The sequence below is a fragment of the Streptopelia decaocto genome, assembly GCF_964273445.1.
Source record: "Streptopelia decaocto genome assembly, chromosome: Z".
Classification (NCBI taxonomy): domain Eukaryota; kingdom Metazoa; phylum Chordata; class Aves; order Columbiformes; family Columbidae; genus Streptopelia; species Streptopelia decaocto.
The window spans coordinates 66,852,158-66,869,062 of record NC_138657.1 but is presented as its reverse complement, the minus strand read 5'-3'; the positions used below and the strand labels follow the sequence as shown (position 1 = coordinate 66,869,062).

Genomic DNA, 16,905 nt, shown 5'->3' with positions numbered 1-16,905 from the left:
TATCTATTGCATCTAAGTAACTACTACTTCGAAGGGTTTAGTCACTGTTTGTAGAGAAGCCATCCCATCTGATGGGTGATGGGCCAAGTCACTGCCAAGCAGACCTCAAATGCATTGAGTACCTTGGGCAGTTTCAAGAAAAAGCTTCAGTCTTTTCTCTGGCATCTCACTGTGTTTCACGGGTAAAGGTGGGGAGTTGCCATGTGTTGCAGGAGGAGGATGAGCTGCAGGAGTGTTTTGTACAGAGATGAGCATTGCAGCAATCTTGGGTTGTAGCACACCTTGGATGCAGGAACTAACATTGACCAGCACATTGCTGGCCCCAGTGCTCTTGAGGTTCAGCCCTGGCATAGGCTAACAGAGCTTTTTTTAAATGCAAACATCAGTAAGACACAGTACTTTGTATTTTGTTCCATTTTCAGCTTAAATTACTGTATTTAAAAGCCTAGTGCTGTTCAACAGATCTGAACATTTTCACACAGCAGTGTGAAAACTCAAAATAAATTAGAGCCCTTAGGGGACATATACTTCAAAGCACATTGTTTGGTTACTGACAGGTTGTGACCACACAGTGCAGATATGATTCTGTCTAGTAATTTTGATCTGCCATGTGAATAAGAATTTTCTCCTTAATCTGTACCTTTTACTAACTGTGATTATGTTGTGGTGGTGACATTAAAAGTATGATGGTTGTGGGTGAAAGATGTCACTTCTAAACCACTAAAATCACAAATAACCATGTTTTTCAAATTATGTCTCTGTAGGTGGATGGAGGTCTGCTTGAAAGAAGAGCTGCCTCCAACTACGGAGCTGGAGGAAGGCTTAAGAAATGGTGTTTACCTTGCCAAGCTTGCAAAATTCTTTGCCCCTAATGTGGTGTCAGACAAAAAGATCTATGATGTGGAGCAAGCACGCTATAAGGTAATAACTTTTTCAGTTCTCTCACCAACAAGACAAAAAAATGTAATGTCTGTCTTCCAACTCTTAAAGATACCCAAGTGTGGTTGATTAATTTTATGCATCTCTTTTATAAGGCTGTCAGGACTAGATAGAAGACACAAAACACTAAGAAGCCAGCACGATAAATTAGAAATACTTTACCCTTAGAAAAACTATGTTAGTGTCATTAAATGTTTTTAATGCTGAACAAATTACACTTCTGGCTCCAGAGAGAACATGAGCTTTATCACTTATACAATTATTCCTTATTAGGAATAGGAGCCAAAAGTAATTCAATAATTAAACCTGATAACTATTCTGAACTTTCCCTATCTTGAATGGGAGGATACTCACTTAATTAGATCTGTGTGTTTATTTTAACAAATTAAACACTGAAAAGCAATGACCAGGCTACCAGTAACTAAACTTAGCTTGCTATGTGTGTAAGCTGTTAATTGCCTCCAAGATCCTCAATAATATAAAAATACATATGTATAGTCATTAGCAGCACTATGGAATGTATTATCTCAACATCTAGAGGTGGTAGAAAAAACTTGAAATTGACATTTTCAAGATATAATCACTAGCTGTTGTTTGAGAGTTGAGAAATCAAACTGCTCTAGGTCCCATATGGTTAACAGAACTATGGTTAAGAATCCCAGTTACATTTAAAGGCTTCTCTTGAAAATCTCCAAAACTTGAGTTCAGGTTTCTTTTAGCCTTTACTTTGACTCTTTAGAAATAATAAAAATAAATAAAATACTTTCCTACTTTGCTTATTTAACGGCCGTTTGTGTAGGCTGTAGGGAGGGTCAAGTATTCAGGTAGATCTGAACAGTGACCAAGAGCTCCTTATCTGTTCTTCACAGTACTGCTACGTAGTGTTACCACTTCTGTATTTTGTAGTGGTTCCTGATATTTGACAGCCAGCTTTTTCTCCAAAAAGCTACTGAACAATCCCCTGAACTTGGCTTCAGGATATAAAATTGAGATGCATCAGGAGGACTAATAACTAGATAATTTGTTTTACACAGTTTTTGTCATCTTTTCCTTCTATGTTTTCAATAGAGATCAGGCCTTCATTTTCGACACACTGACAACACTGTGCAGTGGTTGCGAGCAATGGAGTCCATTGGTCTGCCTAAGGTAAGCCTTAATTTGAGTAAAGAAACTAGCTCAAGGCACTGATTCACTGAGATCCCCTTTTGTCTGCTTAAGCATAGACTTACTGTAAGCACCAGTCTACAAGGCAGGGTAGCTGCAGATGATGGCAAAGCAGTAGATGTGGTCTATCTTGACTTCAGTAAAGCATTTGACGCAGTCTCCCACAGCATCCTCACAGCTAAACTGAGGAAGTGTGGTCTGAACGATTGGGTAGTGAGGCGGTCTGTGAAATGGCTGAAGGAAAGAAGCCAGAGAATCATGGTCAATGGGGCAGAGTCTAGTTGGAGGCCTGTAGCTAGTGGAGTGCCTCAAGGGTCAGTACTGGGACCAGTACTATTCAATATATTCAATATATACTGGCAAATATATACTATTCAATATATACTGGCCTAGTTGGAGGCCAGTATCTAGTGGAGTGCCTCAGGGTTCAGTACTGGGGCCAATATTATTCAATATATTCATTAATGATTTAGACGAGGGAATAGAGTGTACTATCAGCAAGTTTGCTGATGACACTAAGCTGGGAGGAGTGGCTGACATGCCAGAAGGCTGTGCTGCCATCCAAAGACCTGGACAGGCTGGAGAGTTGGACAGGGAATAACCTGATGAAATTTAACAGGGGGAAGTGTAGAGTCCTGCATATGGGCAGGAACAACCCCAGGTTCCAGTATAGGTTGGGAAATTACATATTAGAGAGGAGTGTAGGGGAAAGGGACCTGGGGAGTCCTAGTGGACAACAGGATGACCATGAGCCAGCACTGTGCCCTTGTGGCCAGGAATCCCAATGGCATCCTTGGGTGTATTACAAGGGGGGTGGTTAGTAGATCGAGAGAGGTCCTCCTTCACCTCTACTCTGCCCTGGTGAGACCCCATCTGGAATATTGTGTCCAGTTCTGGGCCCGTCAGTTTAAGAAGGACAGGGAACTGCTGTAGGGGGTCCAGCATTAGGGCAACAAAGATGATGAAGGGAGTGAAGCATCTCCCTTATGAAGAAAGGCTGAAGGAGCTGGATCTCTTTAGTTTGGAGGAGACTGAGGGGTGACCTTATGAATGTTTATAAATATATAAAGGGTAAGTGCCATGAGGATGGAGCCAGGCTCTTCTTGGTGGCAAACAATGATAGGACAAGGGGTAATGGGATCAAGCTGGAACACAAGAGGTTCCACTTAAATTTGAGAAAAAACTTCTTCTCAGTGAGAGTGACAGACACTGGAACAGGCTGCCCAGGGAGGTTGTGGAGTCTCCTTCTCTGGAGACATTCAAAACTTGCCTGGACATGTTCCTGTGCGACCTCACCTAGGCGTTCCTGCTCCAGCAGGGGGAGTGGACTAGATGATCTTTTGAGGTCCCTTCCAATCCCAAACATACTATGATACTGTGATATTCATCAATGACTCAGATTAGGGAACAGAGTGCACTGTCAGCAAGTTTGCTGATGATACCAAGCTGGAAGGAGTGGCTGACATGCCAGAATGCTGTGCTGCCATCCAGAGACCTGGACAGGCTGGAGAGTTGGGCGGGGAAAAATTGAATGAAATATAACAAGGGAAAGTGTAGAATCTTGCATCTGGGCAGGAACAACCCCAGATTGCAGTATAAGTTGGGGAATGACCTATCAGAGAGCAGCAGAGGGGGAAGGAACCTGGGGGTCCTGGTGGACAGCAGGATGACCATGAGCCAGCATTGTGCCCTTGTGGCCAGGAATCCCAATGGCATCCTGGGTGTATTAGAAGGGGGGTGGTTAGTAGGTCGAGAGAGGTTCTCCTTCCCCTCTACTCTGCCCTGGTGAGACCACACCTGGAGTATTGTATCCAGTTCTGAGTCCCTCAGTTTAAGAAGGACAGGGAACTGCTGGAGAGAGTCCAGCGCAGGGCCACGAAGATGATTAAGGGAGTGGAGCATCTGCCTTATGAGGAAAGGCTGAGGGAGCTGGGTCTCTTTAGCTTGGAGGAGACTGAGGGAGGATCTCATTAATGTTTATAAATATGTAAAAGCTGCATGTCAGAAGGATGAAGCCAGGCTCTTCTCAGTGACAACCAATGACAGGACAAGGGGCAATGAGTTCAAACTGGAACACAGGAGGTTCCACTCAAATATGAGAAGAAACTTCTTCTCAGTGAGGGTGACAGACACTGAAACAGGCTGCCCAGGGAGGTTGTGGAATCTCCTTCTCTGGAGACATTCAAAACACCCTTGGACACATTCCTGTGTAACCTCATCCAGGCATTCCTGCTCCAGCAGGAACCAGGCTAGATTATCTTTTGAGGTCCCTTCCAATCCCTAACATTCTGTGATTTTGTAGTTTAGGAAACAAATCTGAAGAGAAGGTTATGCTGACAGCAGTGTCAGTGATGTGCCACTGCTGCTGCTGTGCATGGGCTGAGGCTTCTGTGGATGACCAGTGCCATGGGTAGAAATGCCCAGGGTGCTTCTCCTATGTGTAGCCAAATAGGAACACTAGCAGTGTTTTAGCTATATCTGCTTGCTAGTGCAGTCTCAGTGGGGGCATGAACATAATAGAGTTTAAAACAGAAAACTTAAATATTTGCCCCCTTTAGGTTACTACTTCTCACCATGTCTCTTGCTGCCTCTTCCTTTTAATGTATGTCCCAATTTTTCTGCTTCTACCCTGTTTCCAGACTGTCCTTGCACACTCCAGTGCATCTGTGTGGTCATGCTGCTGCTTCTCTTCTGTCACCTGCTTTCTTGGGTCACCTTTCATATATATCTTCCTCCTTACTGATCTTCATTTGCCATCTACCCTCTGTGCTGCTGTTTCTGGGCATCAGTGAGTCTTTTCCAGATTAAGACTGTTTAAGAAAGGGCTGTGTAGAAACACACACTCTGCTTGTTTGGACTCTTTAGCACCTGCACACAGCCTAAGGGGAGTAATCCCTTGCCCAGGCTGGCCAGCAGCTGCCCTAGGGTGCCTGAGTGGGGCTGGCCCCAGCACTGCCTCATGTACTACGGGGTTTGGCACTGTGGGGTGTTTGGATGGCTGCCTGAAGGACTGTGGGGGCTAGTGGCCAGTCACTGCAGGCAAAGTAATTGCATGTGCCTGTAAGCAGAAAAGGGCATCCACAACTGCCGTCAGAAATGCCATGGAGATGGGGAAAGTCCTGCCTTTCTCAGGTCAGGCTTTTTTTTGTTTCACTTGAGTTCTTCATTCAGCTGGCTGATTTCCACCCTGCCATCCCTCCTCCAAGATGTTTTGGTATTGTTGTGGAGGATGGTTGTGTCCAAAATTTTTCTCAAGTGTCCCTCCTAAAGCTGCTGTGAGCAAACTGTGCTCTTGCCTTACTCAATCTTGTCTTGTTAACCATGGGACACTGCAGCCCTGAGTGCCTGGCCTGGAAGCATGCTGCCAGCTCTCACATTTAGCTAAGTGTTTTTTATTTTATTTTATTTTGTTTTAGTGGAGAAATAGTGTTTAGTGACTGGGACCAAGGCCAGGAACAAATTAGTGGTAGAATCAGAATTGGAACTTATGATGTGACTTTTTGGCTAAATTGCTTAATATTCTTCTATCTGAATATCTTTCTCTATAAATTATGCATTTACAGTTGGGGGTGCTGGCAACTAGAATTTTGCATTTTTAAACCATATTTGATAGTGTTTTGTTCACAATGAGGCTTTGCAAATTGTAACTGCATCCCGGGTTTTGGATGTATGTAGGAGAACACAAGCCCTACTGGCTGAGCTTGTGCTGGAGGACCTTCTCTAAAAATCTTGCTGAAATGCTGTCATCTTAACCTCCTTTCTTGCTTCTTAATAAGTAGCTTTTATGTTTTATCAGTAGTTTTCATAAGGAAGAGGTTATTAAAGTCAAAATAACAGCTGAAGAGGCTTATTCATAACTGTATAGGAGTAACAGTTGAACTTCTGTAAGTCTAAGGTATGGTTCTGCAGAGATATCATTTCAGCTACTTTTCCACTCAGTAATGTGTATTCTCCTTTAACTGCATGTTCTTTGTTTTTCAGATCTTTTATCCAGAAACTACAGATGTCTACGACCGGAAAAATATCCCTAGGATGATATATTGCATTCATGCTCTAAGGTAACTAGTGATGGGAATAAAAGTTACAGTCAAAGCTAGGAATGTAAGTCTTGAATTACTTTAGGCTAATCAGTTTATCAAAACCTGTCAGAATTTACAAGTCCATTACTTTAAAGTTAGAGACAAAAGTCCAAGTTTTTCGGGACTATTAGGCAAATGATTTTCAAAACAAAAATGGACTAGTGAATTTAGCACAGACATCCCTCTCTCAACAAGTGCACCACCCACAAAGTACATATATAAATTCAAAGAACTGCAACAGAAACCAAATAAAGGAACAAAAACTTAGCAAAAAAAATTAGTGCAACCACAGGGCAGGGATGCTGATCAGAATGAAAATGATGAATCAACATCTTTCTGTCCCAAAAGAGGAGCAAATAATGACTGTATTCTGAGGTCATTTATGTGAAAAATAACATCTTTTTTCAAGCTCTTGGAGTTCTGAGGAACATTATTTTAAATGTAAAGTCAGGAAGACTTTGACCTCATCACTGAAGGTAGAGCTTGAAATTATGTCCTGCCTTAAGGATTTTCTTGATGTTGACCAGTAAAAGTACCAAACATCTGCCTTGTGCTGTGTCTGGTGTGTGACACTCATGTTGGTAGACAGCTTCTCCCTCTTGTGGTTCTTCCACCTAATTTCCTGCATATGGAGACCTTTTCCTTTCGTCAGTTTCTTGCATAATATGTTTGCAGAGAACATAACTAACTTCTGCCCCAAACTCTCTTCTATGTTCCTAATAGTGTTCACAACACATCAGTTACTCCAGGGCTACAGGTCAAAAACTATTCAATACGTGCTGTAATTGAAATTTAAGGTCTAATCCTTGAAATTATGTGCACGCTCTAGCACTCTACTATGCACAACCCACTGCTAATAAATAGGGCATACCACCAATGTTCATATTTCTTTTGAATGCTAGGTATTTGGAGTTGATGTTATGAGCAAAGAGCAAGAGTTTTACAGGAGCTGGAAGAACACAATGAGGTTTTCTGATGTTTGCTTCCTCATGTATGGAGGAGGACTTTTTCTACTGTGAATATAAATGCTACAAGAACAATAAACCCATCAATTAGACATCTTCTTAAGATCTGTCTAATTATTGCAATGGCAATAACTCTTTAGATCCTGAAATGAATTTTGCAATGGCAAAAAAAAACCTTTGGCAGAAGTTTTTGTTTCTCCATCTTGACATGCTCCAAGATTTATGCCAGTATAAGAACTGGTCTGTGTTGTCTCAGATTTCACTTCCAAGTTTGTCTTGTTTAAATTACTTTTCCTTGCTGCATATCAACACAAAGCTATAACTCTGCTCTTATGAGCTATTATTTTAGAAATGGACTTCATATCAAATGTGTCAAGCCACACTGAAGGAGAATAGGCCTATAATGCTTTTTCTTATGGTGCTTTCCCATGGAAGTGTAGAGCCACAAGCCTGCATCTCCTGCAGCATGTAGAATCAAAGAAACAGTTGTCAAGATTAATTTATTTCCATACCTTTTCCTAAAATGCATGTTATAAGTCCTTCATTGGAATCTTTCAAATCAAACTTCAGTGTCAGTATTGAATGGCACAGAGTCTACATTGAAAGCAGTCTGAGAAACAACAGAATTAAGGACAGGGCACTTTCCTGGCCAGCAGCCTTCCCAGTTGGGTTGGCATCAGAGGAACACTGAGGTGCAGGAGTCCAGTTCTGTTCTCCTTCATTGTTGTTGTTGTAACTACTGACCTGCTGGTGTCTCTCCCAATGGCTCCATGCTGTGCACCCCACCTGCTCTACTGTCTGGGTTTGTCAGAGCATCCTTTTCAGGGCATCAGTACAGGGTTCGCTGACCCCAGAGAATCCATGTCCCTGTTTTTTTTCAGGGTCCAGCAACACAGCATCTAGAAATATCAATTGCAGGCTGGCTTTTCACCTTTGCAGCTGTAGCATATGCATGTGACCTTTCTATGAAGAATCACCATTGATTTTTAAATGCTAAATTCTAATACATCTTGGAGAATGTGTTCAATTAGCAAAGGCTTATAACTTAAGAAAATTGAGCACTCTCTGAGAGGTGAGTGGTTGATCTGCTTCCCATTCTTTCTTAGTTGTTAGCAAATATATTTCAAAGCAACATGATTCTTGAGCTTTCCAACAAAAAGATGTAAATTTAACACAGCACACTTTCTCATTCCAGTTCTTGCAAATCCTGGACCCATATTTAGCTAAGATGTTTCCTACATTAATTCATTTAGGCACAGTCAGTGTACATAATTAAAGTGTTTAAAATGTATAAGGTGGGTTTTTTTTAATAGCCACTTTAAGAAACATGAAATAGCCTTAACTGCAGGTAATAACAGCAAAAGGATCTGTCTATTCAAAGGGTCTATTTGACATCTGAAATGTTAACATTTCACCTTAAAAGTCTTTGGTTCTTTGGGGTTTTGCTGATCTTTGAGCTGTTAAAGAGTGTGAAGATAGACAAGGACCTTAAGCAAAATGGTGTAAATGTATATGTCCTGGTTCAAGTCTGAAATGATGACAACTGTACTTAAAGTAAGTGGAACAACTTGTGATGTCAAATAAAGCATTGGTCTGCCAGGAAGGAGTGACTTAAACAATTTTGTAGAATCATAAAGTAGTTTGGGTTGGAAGAGATCTTTATTTCAGTGGGGTTGGACTAGCTGAGCTTTAAGCAGAGACATCTTCAGTTTCTAGTCTCCTGTTGAATATAATTAACCTCTACCTTTTCTTCTGCTGAAAACCTAATACTTAAAGCCAGGCTCATAAAATAAGAAGGCATAGTCATCATTTCTTGTATTGTTTCCCTTGTGAAAGTCTAATTTGATTTTTGTCCTGGGCAAAATGAGGTTAAGAACCGCTTGATTTAAATTAAGATGGTAAGTGATTCTTGTTCCTAAATAGCAGTGCTTATGAGATATGATTTTCATTCAAAAATTAGTTTTTGAATGATCTCTGCAAGCAGATCACTGCTATATCCTGGGCAAACTATGCCTCTCAAGCCAGACAGCTACAAAACACTCTTTTCCTAGTAAGCAGTAGAATAACAAGCATAGGTTGTGGGTTTTGTCTCCCACACATGTTTTGGTTTTTTTTTTTTTTTTGTTTTTTGTTTTGCTTTTTTTTTTTTCCCATAAAGCACACTATATTCAGATCTGTTTTTTAAGGCATTTTATACATTAACTAAGCTTAAAACAAGACCTGGGAACCTCTGACTGACATGAATTACAGTTCTGTGTGTGCAATGCAAAGGGAATGTCACCTGAGACCTGTCCTTTCCCTTTTGTTTCTCCCCTGCTCCTGATGCCTCATATCCAACTTTCTTAACCCCAAGACCTCCTACTTTTGATTTTATGTGGATTCAAGTTACTCTATAAAAGCATTAAGCAAGCTGTTTCAAAGGAAATTCTACCTTAATACAGAGTAGAAGTTTCCTTGTGTTCCCTGCAAGACTCAAAACACATTTTCAGCACCATCTGGTGGTTAATGAGTTTACTCAAACAAAGGAGTGTAGGAAGGTAAAACGCATAGCTCAATATCTTTCTAGAAGTCCTGAACAACAAAAATACAAGTCTCTAATGTTCATACCACTTTTCTTGCCTCTGTCTTTTTATTATGGTGACCTCAAAAAAGGTCAATTTAGACCTGTAACTGTTTGTATGATTCCCAATGCTTCAGCAAGGACTATGTTCCTGTCTCAAACTTAGAGTAAAATCTCTTTAAAAGCCCATAAGGAAAGGTTGGCAGGCAGATCAAGGTAATGGAGGGACCTGGTTCATTACTCTAGTAATGTGTGTTTTCTCTGTTGTTGTTAACTTGCAGTTAAGACTGTTTCAAAAATTGAGAATGGCAGCAGCAGCGATGATTTTGAGGGGCTGTAGCAGTCAGGAGTGTTGACCTACATGAAATGTGCTATTGTGTCCATCCAGGTCATGACAGGGCAGAGGAGTAGCTGTGGTAATATGAAAGATAAAATGCTGATTCTGTGTGCTCTGAAATAAATATGACAGCTACAAATACTTGCTTTGAAATCTCATCCTGTAATTTGCTAACAGGAAAAAAAAAAGTAAATGTGCTTCTCTAGAAATAAAAACCCAAGCTATAACACACATTTGCAATGTATAAAGTTGGAGTGAAGACATTTAAATAAGAGGTGCAAAATAATCCATTGGGAGTGAAGTGTTATTTAAGTCCTGTTTTTAAAATCTACCTTTTTTGATCTCTGCTTGCAAAATTCACTTGTTTGTTGAATTTCATTGATAAATTATAGAAACATAGATAAATATAAGTCTTATGTTTAGAAGACATGGAGAAAATATGTATGTGCTTAGCTGTTTTTTCAGATAGCACCCCAGAGCTCTAGGAATAATGAGAATAGATATTTTTTGTGCTATATTGAAACAAAAATTGTAGTTCATGGAGAGCACTTTAAATTGAGATTACTCCATTTTCCAAAAGTTAAATAGCTATTGATGCAAATATTTTTGAGATGTGATCAGACAGACTTACAAGTTCTTTTTACTTCACACTTAGTAAAAAGGTGTCAGTGATTTGTGTGTCTTCAGCTATTAATTAAAGGGATATAAAAATGCAGTCAAAACAGCACATAGATCCAAAGCTATAAGCTGTACTAAAATACATTCACATATTTTGTTTTCTTCCTCCTTCCTCTCATCTCTTTTAGAGATGTTTCTTTGAAAGATCAAGATTTCTCTTTCTGTAAGACTTAAACATAAAGCAAAAAGAAAACTGTAGGGTTAACTTATTCCATATTGGCCAGTTAAAGGGTTAAAGACAAGCTTCATCAAAGTGTTTTTTTCTTGTACAGAAAGCAAACACCTCAAACACATGCAGGACTTTAAATTCTAATTTTTTTTCTTTGCAGTTTATATCTGTTCAAACTGGGATTAGCACCACAGATCCAGGACCTACTGGGAAAAGTAGACTTCACAGGTAATAAACTGCTTATCCAATAACAGATGGTTTCTTTACCCAGTAAATCTGCTAACATAGTACATATTTTCTATTATGGTTTTTCTCATCCTGCAAGGTTGTTCTGAACACATCCTAATTAAATAGGTGGGAGGCTTCTATTTTTAATGAATGTCACTCTTTGAAGGACAGAAGGGAGTGAATTTGCATGAAATACTTGTCATATCTTAGATTCCTTAAAAATGGGGAGGAAAGCCTGCTAAGCAGCCCTCGTCACAAGTGTTTTCAAAAACATTGCACCTGTATTTGTAGGTATGGTGATTCATAGTGAAATTCTTATGCTCTTGTTCTGATAATATTTCTTTTTTTATGTGAGCAGAGGAAGAAATCAGCAACATGCGAAAGGAGCTAGAGAAGTACGGCATACAGATGCCATCTTTTAGCAAAATTGGTGGGATTCTGGCCAATGAATTATCAGTGGATGAAGCTGCATGTAAGTGTGGCTCTTGCTCTGTTTTCTACTGGATAATTTTACAGAATGTTAACAATTTTTTTCTGTGTTTTAATTAATCTAATTTTCCACCTCTTAATAAGTAACAAGAAAAGGAAGTACGTTTTCACCAATTATCATCCTGCAACATTGTTGCAAGATCTCTTGCAATTTTTCAGTCTGCATTTTTAAGCACCTACATTGAACTATCAGAAATGCTACCAGGAACAAAGACTTTATACAGTCTTTTGCATGGCTTTAATGTTTTGGTAGCTAGTGTTTCTCTAGAATGATGATTTGAGGTCTGTGTTTGCCTTTGCACCGTACGAGATACAATAGAGACAGCCATGGGAGGTGTTTCCTCTGTGCCTCCATCCTGTGTTTGGCTCTTGCAGTTTTCCTCTAACACCCAGTCACGTTGCTGTGTGGACAAGGCACTGTTCCAGACAGACAACTCTCACATATGGTGGTGCATATGTGAAGGAATCACTTGCCCCCATGGCCAACTCTCAGTCTGACTGCTGGTGTGTGACTCACAGCATGTTAGAACTCTGCAGGATGGCACGTCCTGCTGGTGCATCCAAAATAAGGTTTTTCCTTTGAGTCTGTCTTGAACAGCTTCCACTTAGAAACGAAATTAAATGCTTTTTTGCCTCTCAAGCCATTTTTTCCCTACATACCACTTCATTTCACACACAAAAAAATGAAATGTTTAAAAAAAAACCAAAGCTTGAACTTAAGTGACAAGAAGTGTGTACTTAATTCCACACTTAAGCTCTGGTTATTTTGTTCAAAATACTAGCCTTTTTTTGAGGGGTAAACTGAAGAACAGAAGGGCTGCCTTGAGTATGTTCAATGGTTCAGTGGATCACCGATACAAAGAAGTAACAGTACCCCAGACAATACCTGGGGTGAGGGGTGGGACTAGGCCTGCATTATAATTAAGTTCCACTGCAACTTTTGCTACTTTGCAAGATTTAGCAAACCAAAACAGGCTGATTCTTGATACTACTTAGTGTGCTGATATTTCCAGACCTTAACTTAAAACATGCTTCTTCATGTTGATTTGCCTTGTCTGTGTTCTATATTTTCGTCCCTGCTACAGCTTAATATGTGCATGCTTCTACAAAGCTAGCTCTTCAAATACTACTTTTGGAAGTGGGGGTAGTTTGTCTCCTATTTTAGCAAATTTTCAGAGATTTAGTGACTACCAAGCTCTTTTCTAGCGATCTTTCTTCCTTCCCTGAAGATGAAAGGACTTTCAGCTCACTTCTCTGAATGCTTTTTATAGTGTATATAGAGTTTCTTTTAACTTAAGTGTTTTCAGCCTTCCATTGAAAAGTGTGGTTTCCTGATGTTGGTTCTATCCCTTTGGGCAAGGAGTGTGCTGTAGATAACACGGCCTGGCCTAGGACAGGAAACATCTGCTATAGGAACACTCACGCACTAGTGAGGTTGGACATGGAGATAGTGCTGCAGGAAAGGGTCTACCACCCTGTTTCCAAAATGGAGTAAGCAAAAGGAGACATGAAGTGACACAGCTCCTGATTACTCCTGCTGTGCTGTCAGCAATAATAGAAATCAGCATGCAAAGAGTAAGCTTAAGTGCTTTCAAAGGAAGCTTATTCTGAAAGTAACTTTCTCTGTTATTCCATGCCTCTAGACTACTCTTTCAAGTCCAATCAGGTTTCTCACTGTTTCTCTTGGTAGATGGGTTCACAACATCCACCAATATCTGTTCACATCTCTCTTAACCATGAAACTATCTTTTCACTACATTTTGACAGCTCCACTTAGGTCAGTGAGGCTTCTTGCACAACTACAGAAGAGATTACTTTCTTCCTATGTGTTTTGTTATGAGAATGCAGGGGTGATATGTGTGTCTGAGAATGGTGGTCTTCTCTTAGTCCCTTGAAGTTGATCTCAGTGCTCATAGAATCATAGAGTATGTCAAGCAGGAAGGGACCCAGAAGGACCATCAAGTTGAACACCCTGCTCCTCACAGAACTACTTAAAACTAAACCATATGACTAAGAACATTGACCACAAGCTCCTTGAACACTAACATGCTTGGTGCCATGACCATTTCCCTGGGGAGATCATTCCAGCAACTGACAACCCTCTAAGTGAAGAACCTTTTCCTAATGTCCAATCTGAACTTCCCCTATTCATAAAGTTCAATGTCAAAGGAACCAGTGTGTCTCTCTCCTTACTTTTCTTCTACTATGCTAGCTGCTTATGATTCCCATCTGCTACTGTCTTGAATTGAGCCAGAGTGAAATTGTTTTAGAACAACTTTCTAGTATTATTTTAATGCTAGCCTATTGATTATCCACCAATAGTTAGGTAAGATGTTCTAGTAACTGCCCTCTCTGAGAATGTATAGCTTCACACATAATTTGAGTTTCCAATGGTCTCTTCTTCTGTTCTACTTTCCTAAATTTGTAGATCCCTTTGTCTTTCTAAAAACTCAAATTTCCTAAGCATTGACAAGCATCTTTCATTTCTTTCATATACTGAAAGGATCAGAAGGCTCTAAACTCAGACATATATATATTGTCAGTCAAACTTAACCTGAAAAAGTGCTGTTTACTGAATGCTTTTCTCCAGTTTAACGAAACTATGCAAGGCCCTGTAGCAAGTACATAGTGACAGAATAAGGAAAGATGGCGTTACTGTTTTCCCTCACACATGTCCTTTGTGGCATGAAAATATGCCCTGAACAAGCTGCTGTGGTGATAAATGGAGAGCTGCTGTGTTCTTCCTTTGGGTTACGATCTAGGTAAACATTTATCAGGAATTACATTTTATACAGTAATATCTATAAAATCCGTGAGATGAATGTGTCACCAGGCAATTGTTGGGGTGTCTTGTGGCATGCAGGTCCAGATAAAGCGTAGCTCCTGTTGAAGTTCTTCATCTGGACTGATCTCAGGGCTAGATGTGTGCAGAGAATACCTGGGAGGGGTGCATTAGTCATTACTCTACACCTAATTCAGCTGCAAGTAGTTTTGATTTTGTACGTTCATGTAAATATGCTGTGTGGAAAAACAAGAGCATTTCAGGCTTTGAAAATCTTGAGGTCAAGCATTTGTTTGCTAGTTGCAGTTTTCTTGTTTTCTCAAAGGAAAGGTTTAACACTCAAAGCTGGTCTATGGCTGTAGTGAGTCCTATAGCACTCTTTCTCCTTCATCTGTGCAATAACACTTTGGGAACCCTGCAAAGCCCTTTGGGTGTTCTTTGCCTCTGTTTGAATCTGTCCAGCAGATTCGCAGTCGATGGAAGTAGGTACCATTATGTCACTGTCTTTCTGGTTCCCCAGCTGCTCATGGAGATCCTCAGGAAAGGAGCCAGCTCATCCTACGCAGGCTCAGATGTGGTGTGCAGGGCTGCACTCTGCCTGGGGAGTCTAACTATGTTTTCCGGAGGACAGGTTTCATGGAGTTTGAATTTAGCTATCTCTGTGCAGTATCTTTCAGATATAGTTAGTTTAAACATGACTTTTGTATGTCTTGTATCTTTAAAGATACAAAGAGAAAAACTACTAAAAATGCTTTCAATAATTACCTTCTAAATGACACAGGAGTTGAACAATAAAATGTAACTTGTTTTGTTTTCTGACAATAAAATAGTAACCCCTACTTGGGAGAAGGGCAAACGTGGAAAAAAATGCAATGTGCCCCCTTTAGGCAAACATTGAGTGCTTTTGTTGTTGTGATGTAGGGGAAGCATTAACAGTGGGACATTGGAAGGGGAATATGTAAATTGTCAGACATATATTAAACACTCACTTAAAATAAATCAGAAGAAACAGTGACAGTTTTTAATATGTTTTACTTCCTGAAATTTAGGATTGTGCTTTTAATTTTAGTGCATGCAGCAGTAATAGCAATTAACGAAGCTATTGAGAAGGGAATAGCTGAGCAAACCATTGCAACTCTGAGGAACCCAAATGCAATGTTGCTAAACGTGGATGAGGAACTTGCACAGGACTATCAGAATGAACTCTTCGAAGCTAAAAGGAGAAAAGAATCAAATGCAAGACTGAAGGTAATCGTATTTTATTAGCACTCCTATACATGTTAATTCACTGATACAGCATGCTTCTCATGCTGTAGTATTACTATTTTAAAAGCTAAATTAACTTTAAAATTCTGTGCAATTAGGAAAAAAATCCACTTTTAAGCTAAATAACATAAATAATGGTAATACAACAGTCAATTTCATAAGCTAGATTACTGTAAGCATGATATAGCTTAACTTTGACCAAAGGATAAAATACTAGAGGACTGAAAACAAAGACTGGTTTTCCTCTATCAGTTGTTTTATGAAAAAAAAAAAAAAATCTGTTGAAGTTCTAAAAAGAACATTTTTGAGTATAAAATGTAACCTCTGCCACAGATCTTTAATGTGAAATTATTTCCTTTGTTTTTTTATGTGACAGGTAATGTCCTCTGCAGTTGAAAAATGTTACACTATGTTTACATAGCTGTTTTACAGGAAGCAGAAAGTGCTTTAAATATTGCTCAGCCAGTACCATGAAGTGCTGATTACTTTAGTTCATGTGGTCAACAAATCCCTTTACAAATACCTACAGGAAATATTTCAGCTGATGCAGTTTTAATGAATCCCACTAATACCTTTCCTCCCTGCGCAGTTTTTGTGTGTACTAGCAACAATTTTATTTTCTTAGAACGGCACCATCTCTGAAGAAGAGAGAGATGTCTATGAGGAGCTGCTGACGCAAGCTGAGATTCAAGGCAATATCAATAAGATAAACAGTAAGCCATTCTGGATGCTTATGGAAGTGTGCACGTAACACGCGATCTCCCAGATTCCAGCTGAACACATTTAAAATCCACAAGAATGAACAAAATATTTCTGTAAAATTTACAAAATACACAGAAGTAGCTAATGTCTGTCTACAACAGTTTTTTCTTGCTGTCCTTTCTCTACTAATCTTTTTGTGGGCTAATGTCTGTGTTTTTGGGTTTTGCTCTGAGAATTCCTCAGTTCAGAATCAAACTTATCACCTGCTCGGTTTTCTTACGTTTGAGTTCCTTTTGTGTGCAGAATACTGTAAATTTTGACCCCCTCTTCTATATAGAGCTGAAATTCATTCACAAGCCGTGGCTGAACTGCCCCCATATGGGCTTTCACAGAGCTAGAGACTCCCTTCATAGGATTGGTCTTATCCAGCAGAGGATTATCTGTTTCAAGTATTGCCACCCTAGCTTGCTTTTACAAAAAGTGAGATGCTGACAGCAATGGACTTATTTTTGCAAAAGTGTATTTGCTGTTTGTAAGCATTGTTTTC

General features: G+C 39.7%; 1 protein-coding gene across 4 annotated transcripts in view; it reads left to right on the top strand.

Annotated features, from left to right (window-relative positions):
• IQGAP2 (IQ motif containing GTPase activating protein 2) overlaps positions 1-16,905 on the top strand; it is a 126,693-nt gene that overhangs the window by 62,495 nt on the left and 47,293 nt on the right. For all 4 annotated transcript variants that reach the window (XM_082074934.1, XM_082074933.1, XM_082074932.1 and 1 more), the window contains exons 3-9: positions 765-921; positions 2,008-2,085; positions 6,085-6,161; positions 11,052-11,119; positions 11,478-11,591; positions 15,460-15,638; positions 16,282-16,369. In XM_082074934.1, the coding sequence (XP_081931060.1) occupies positions 765-921; positions 2,008-2,085; positions 6,085-6,161; positions 11,052-11,119; positions 11,478-11,591; positions 15,460-15,638; positions 16,282-16,369 (761 nt within the window). The remainder of the gene's footprint in view (positions 1-764; positions 922-2,007; positions 2,086-6,084; positions 6,162-11,051; positions 11,120-11,477; positions 11,592-15,459; positions 15,639-16,281; positions 16,370-16,905) is intronic.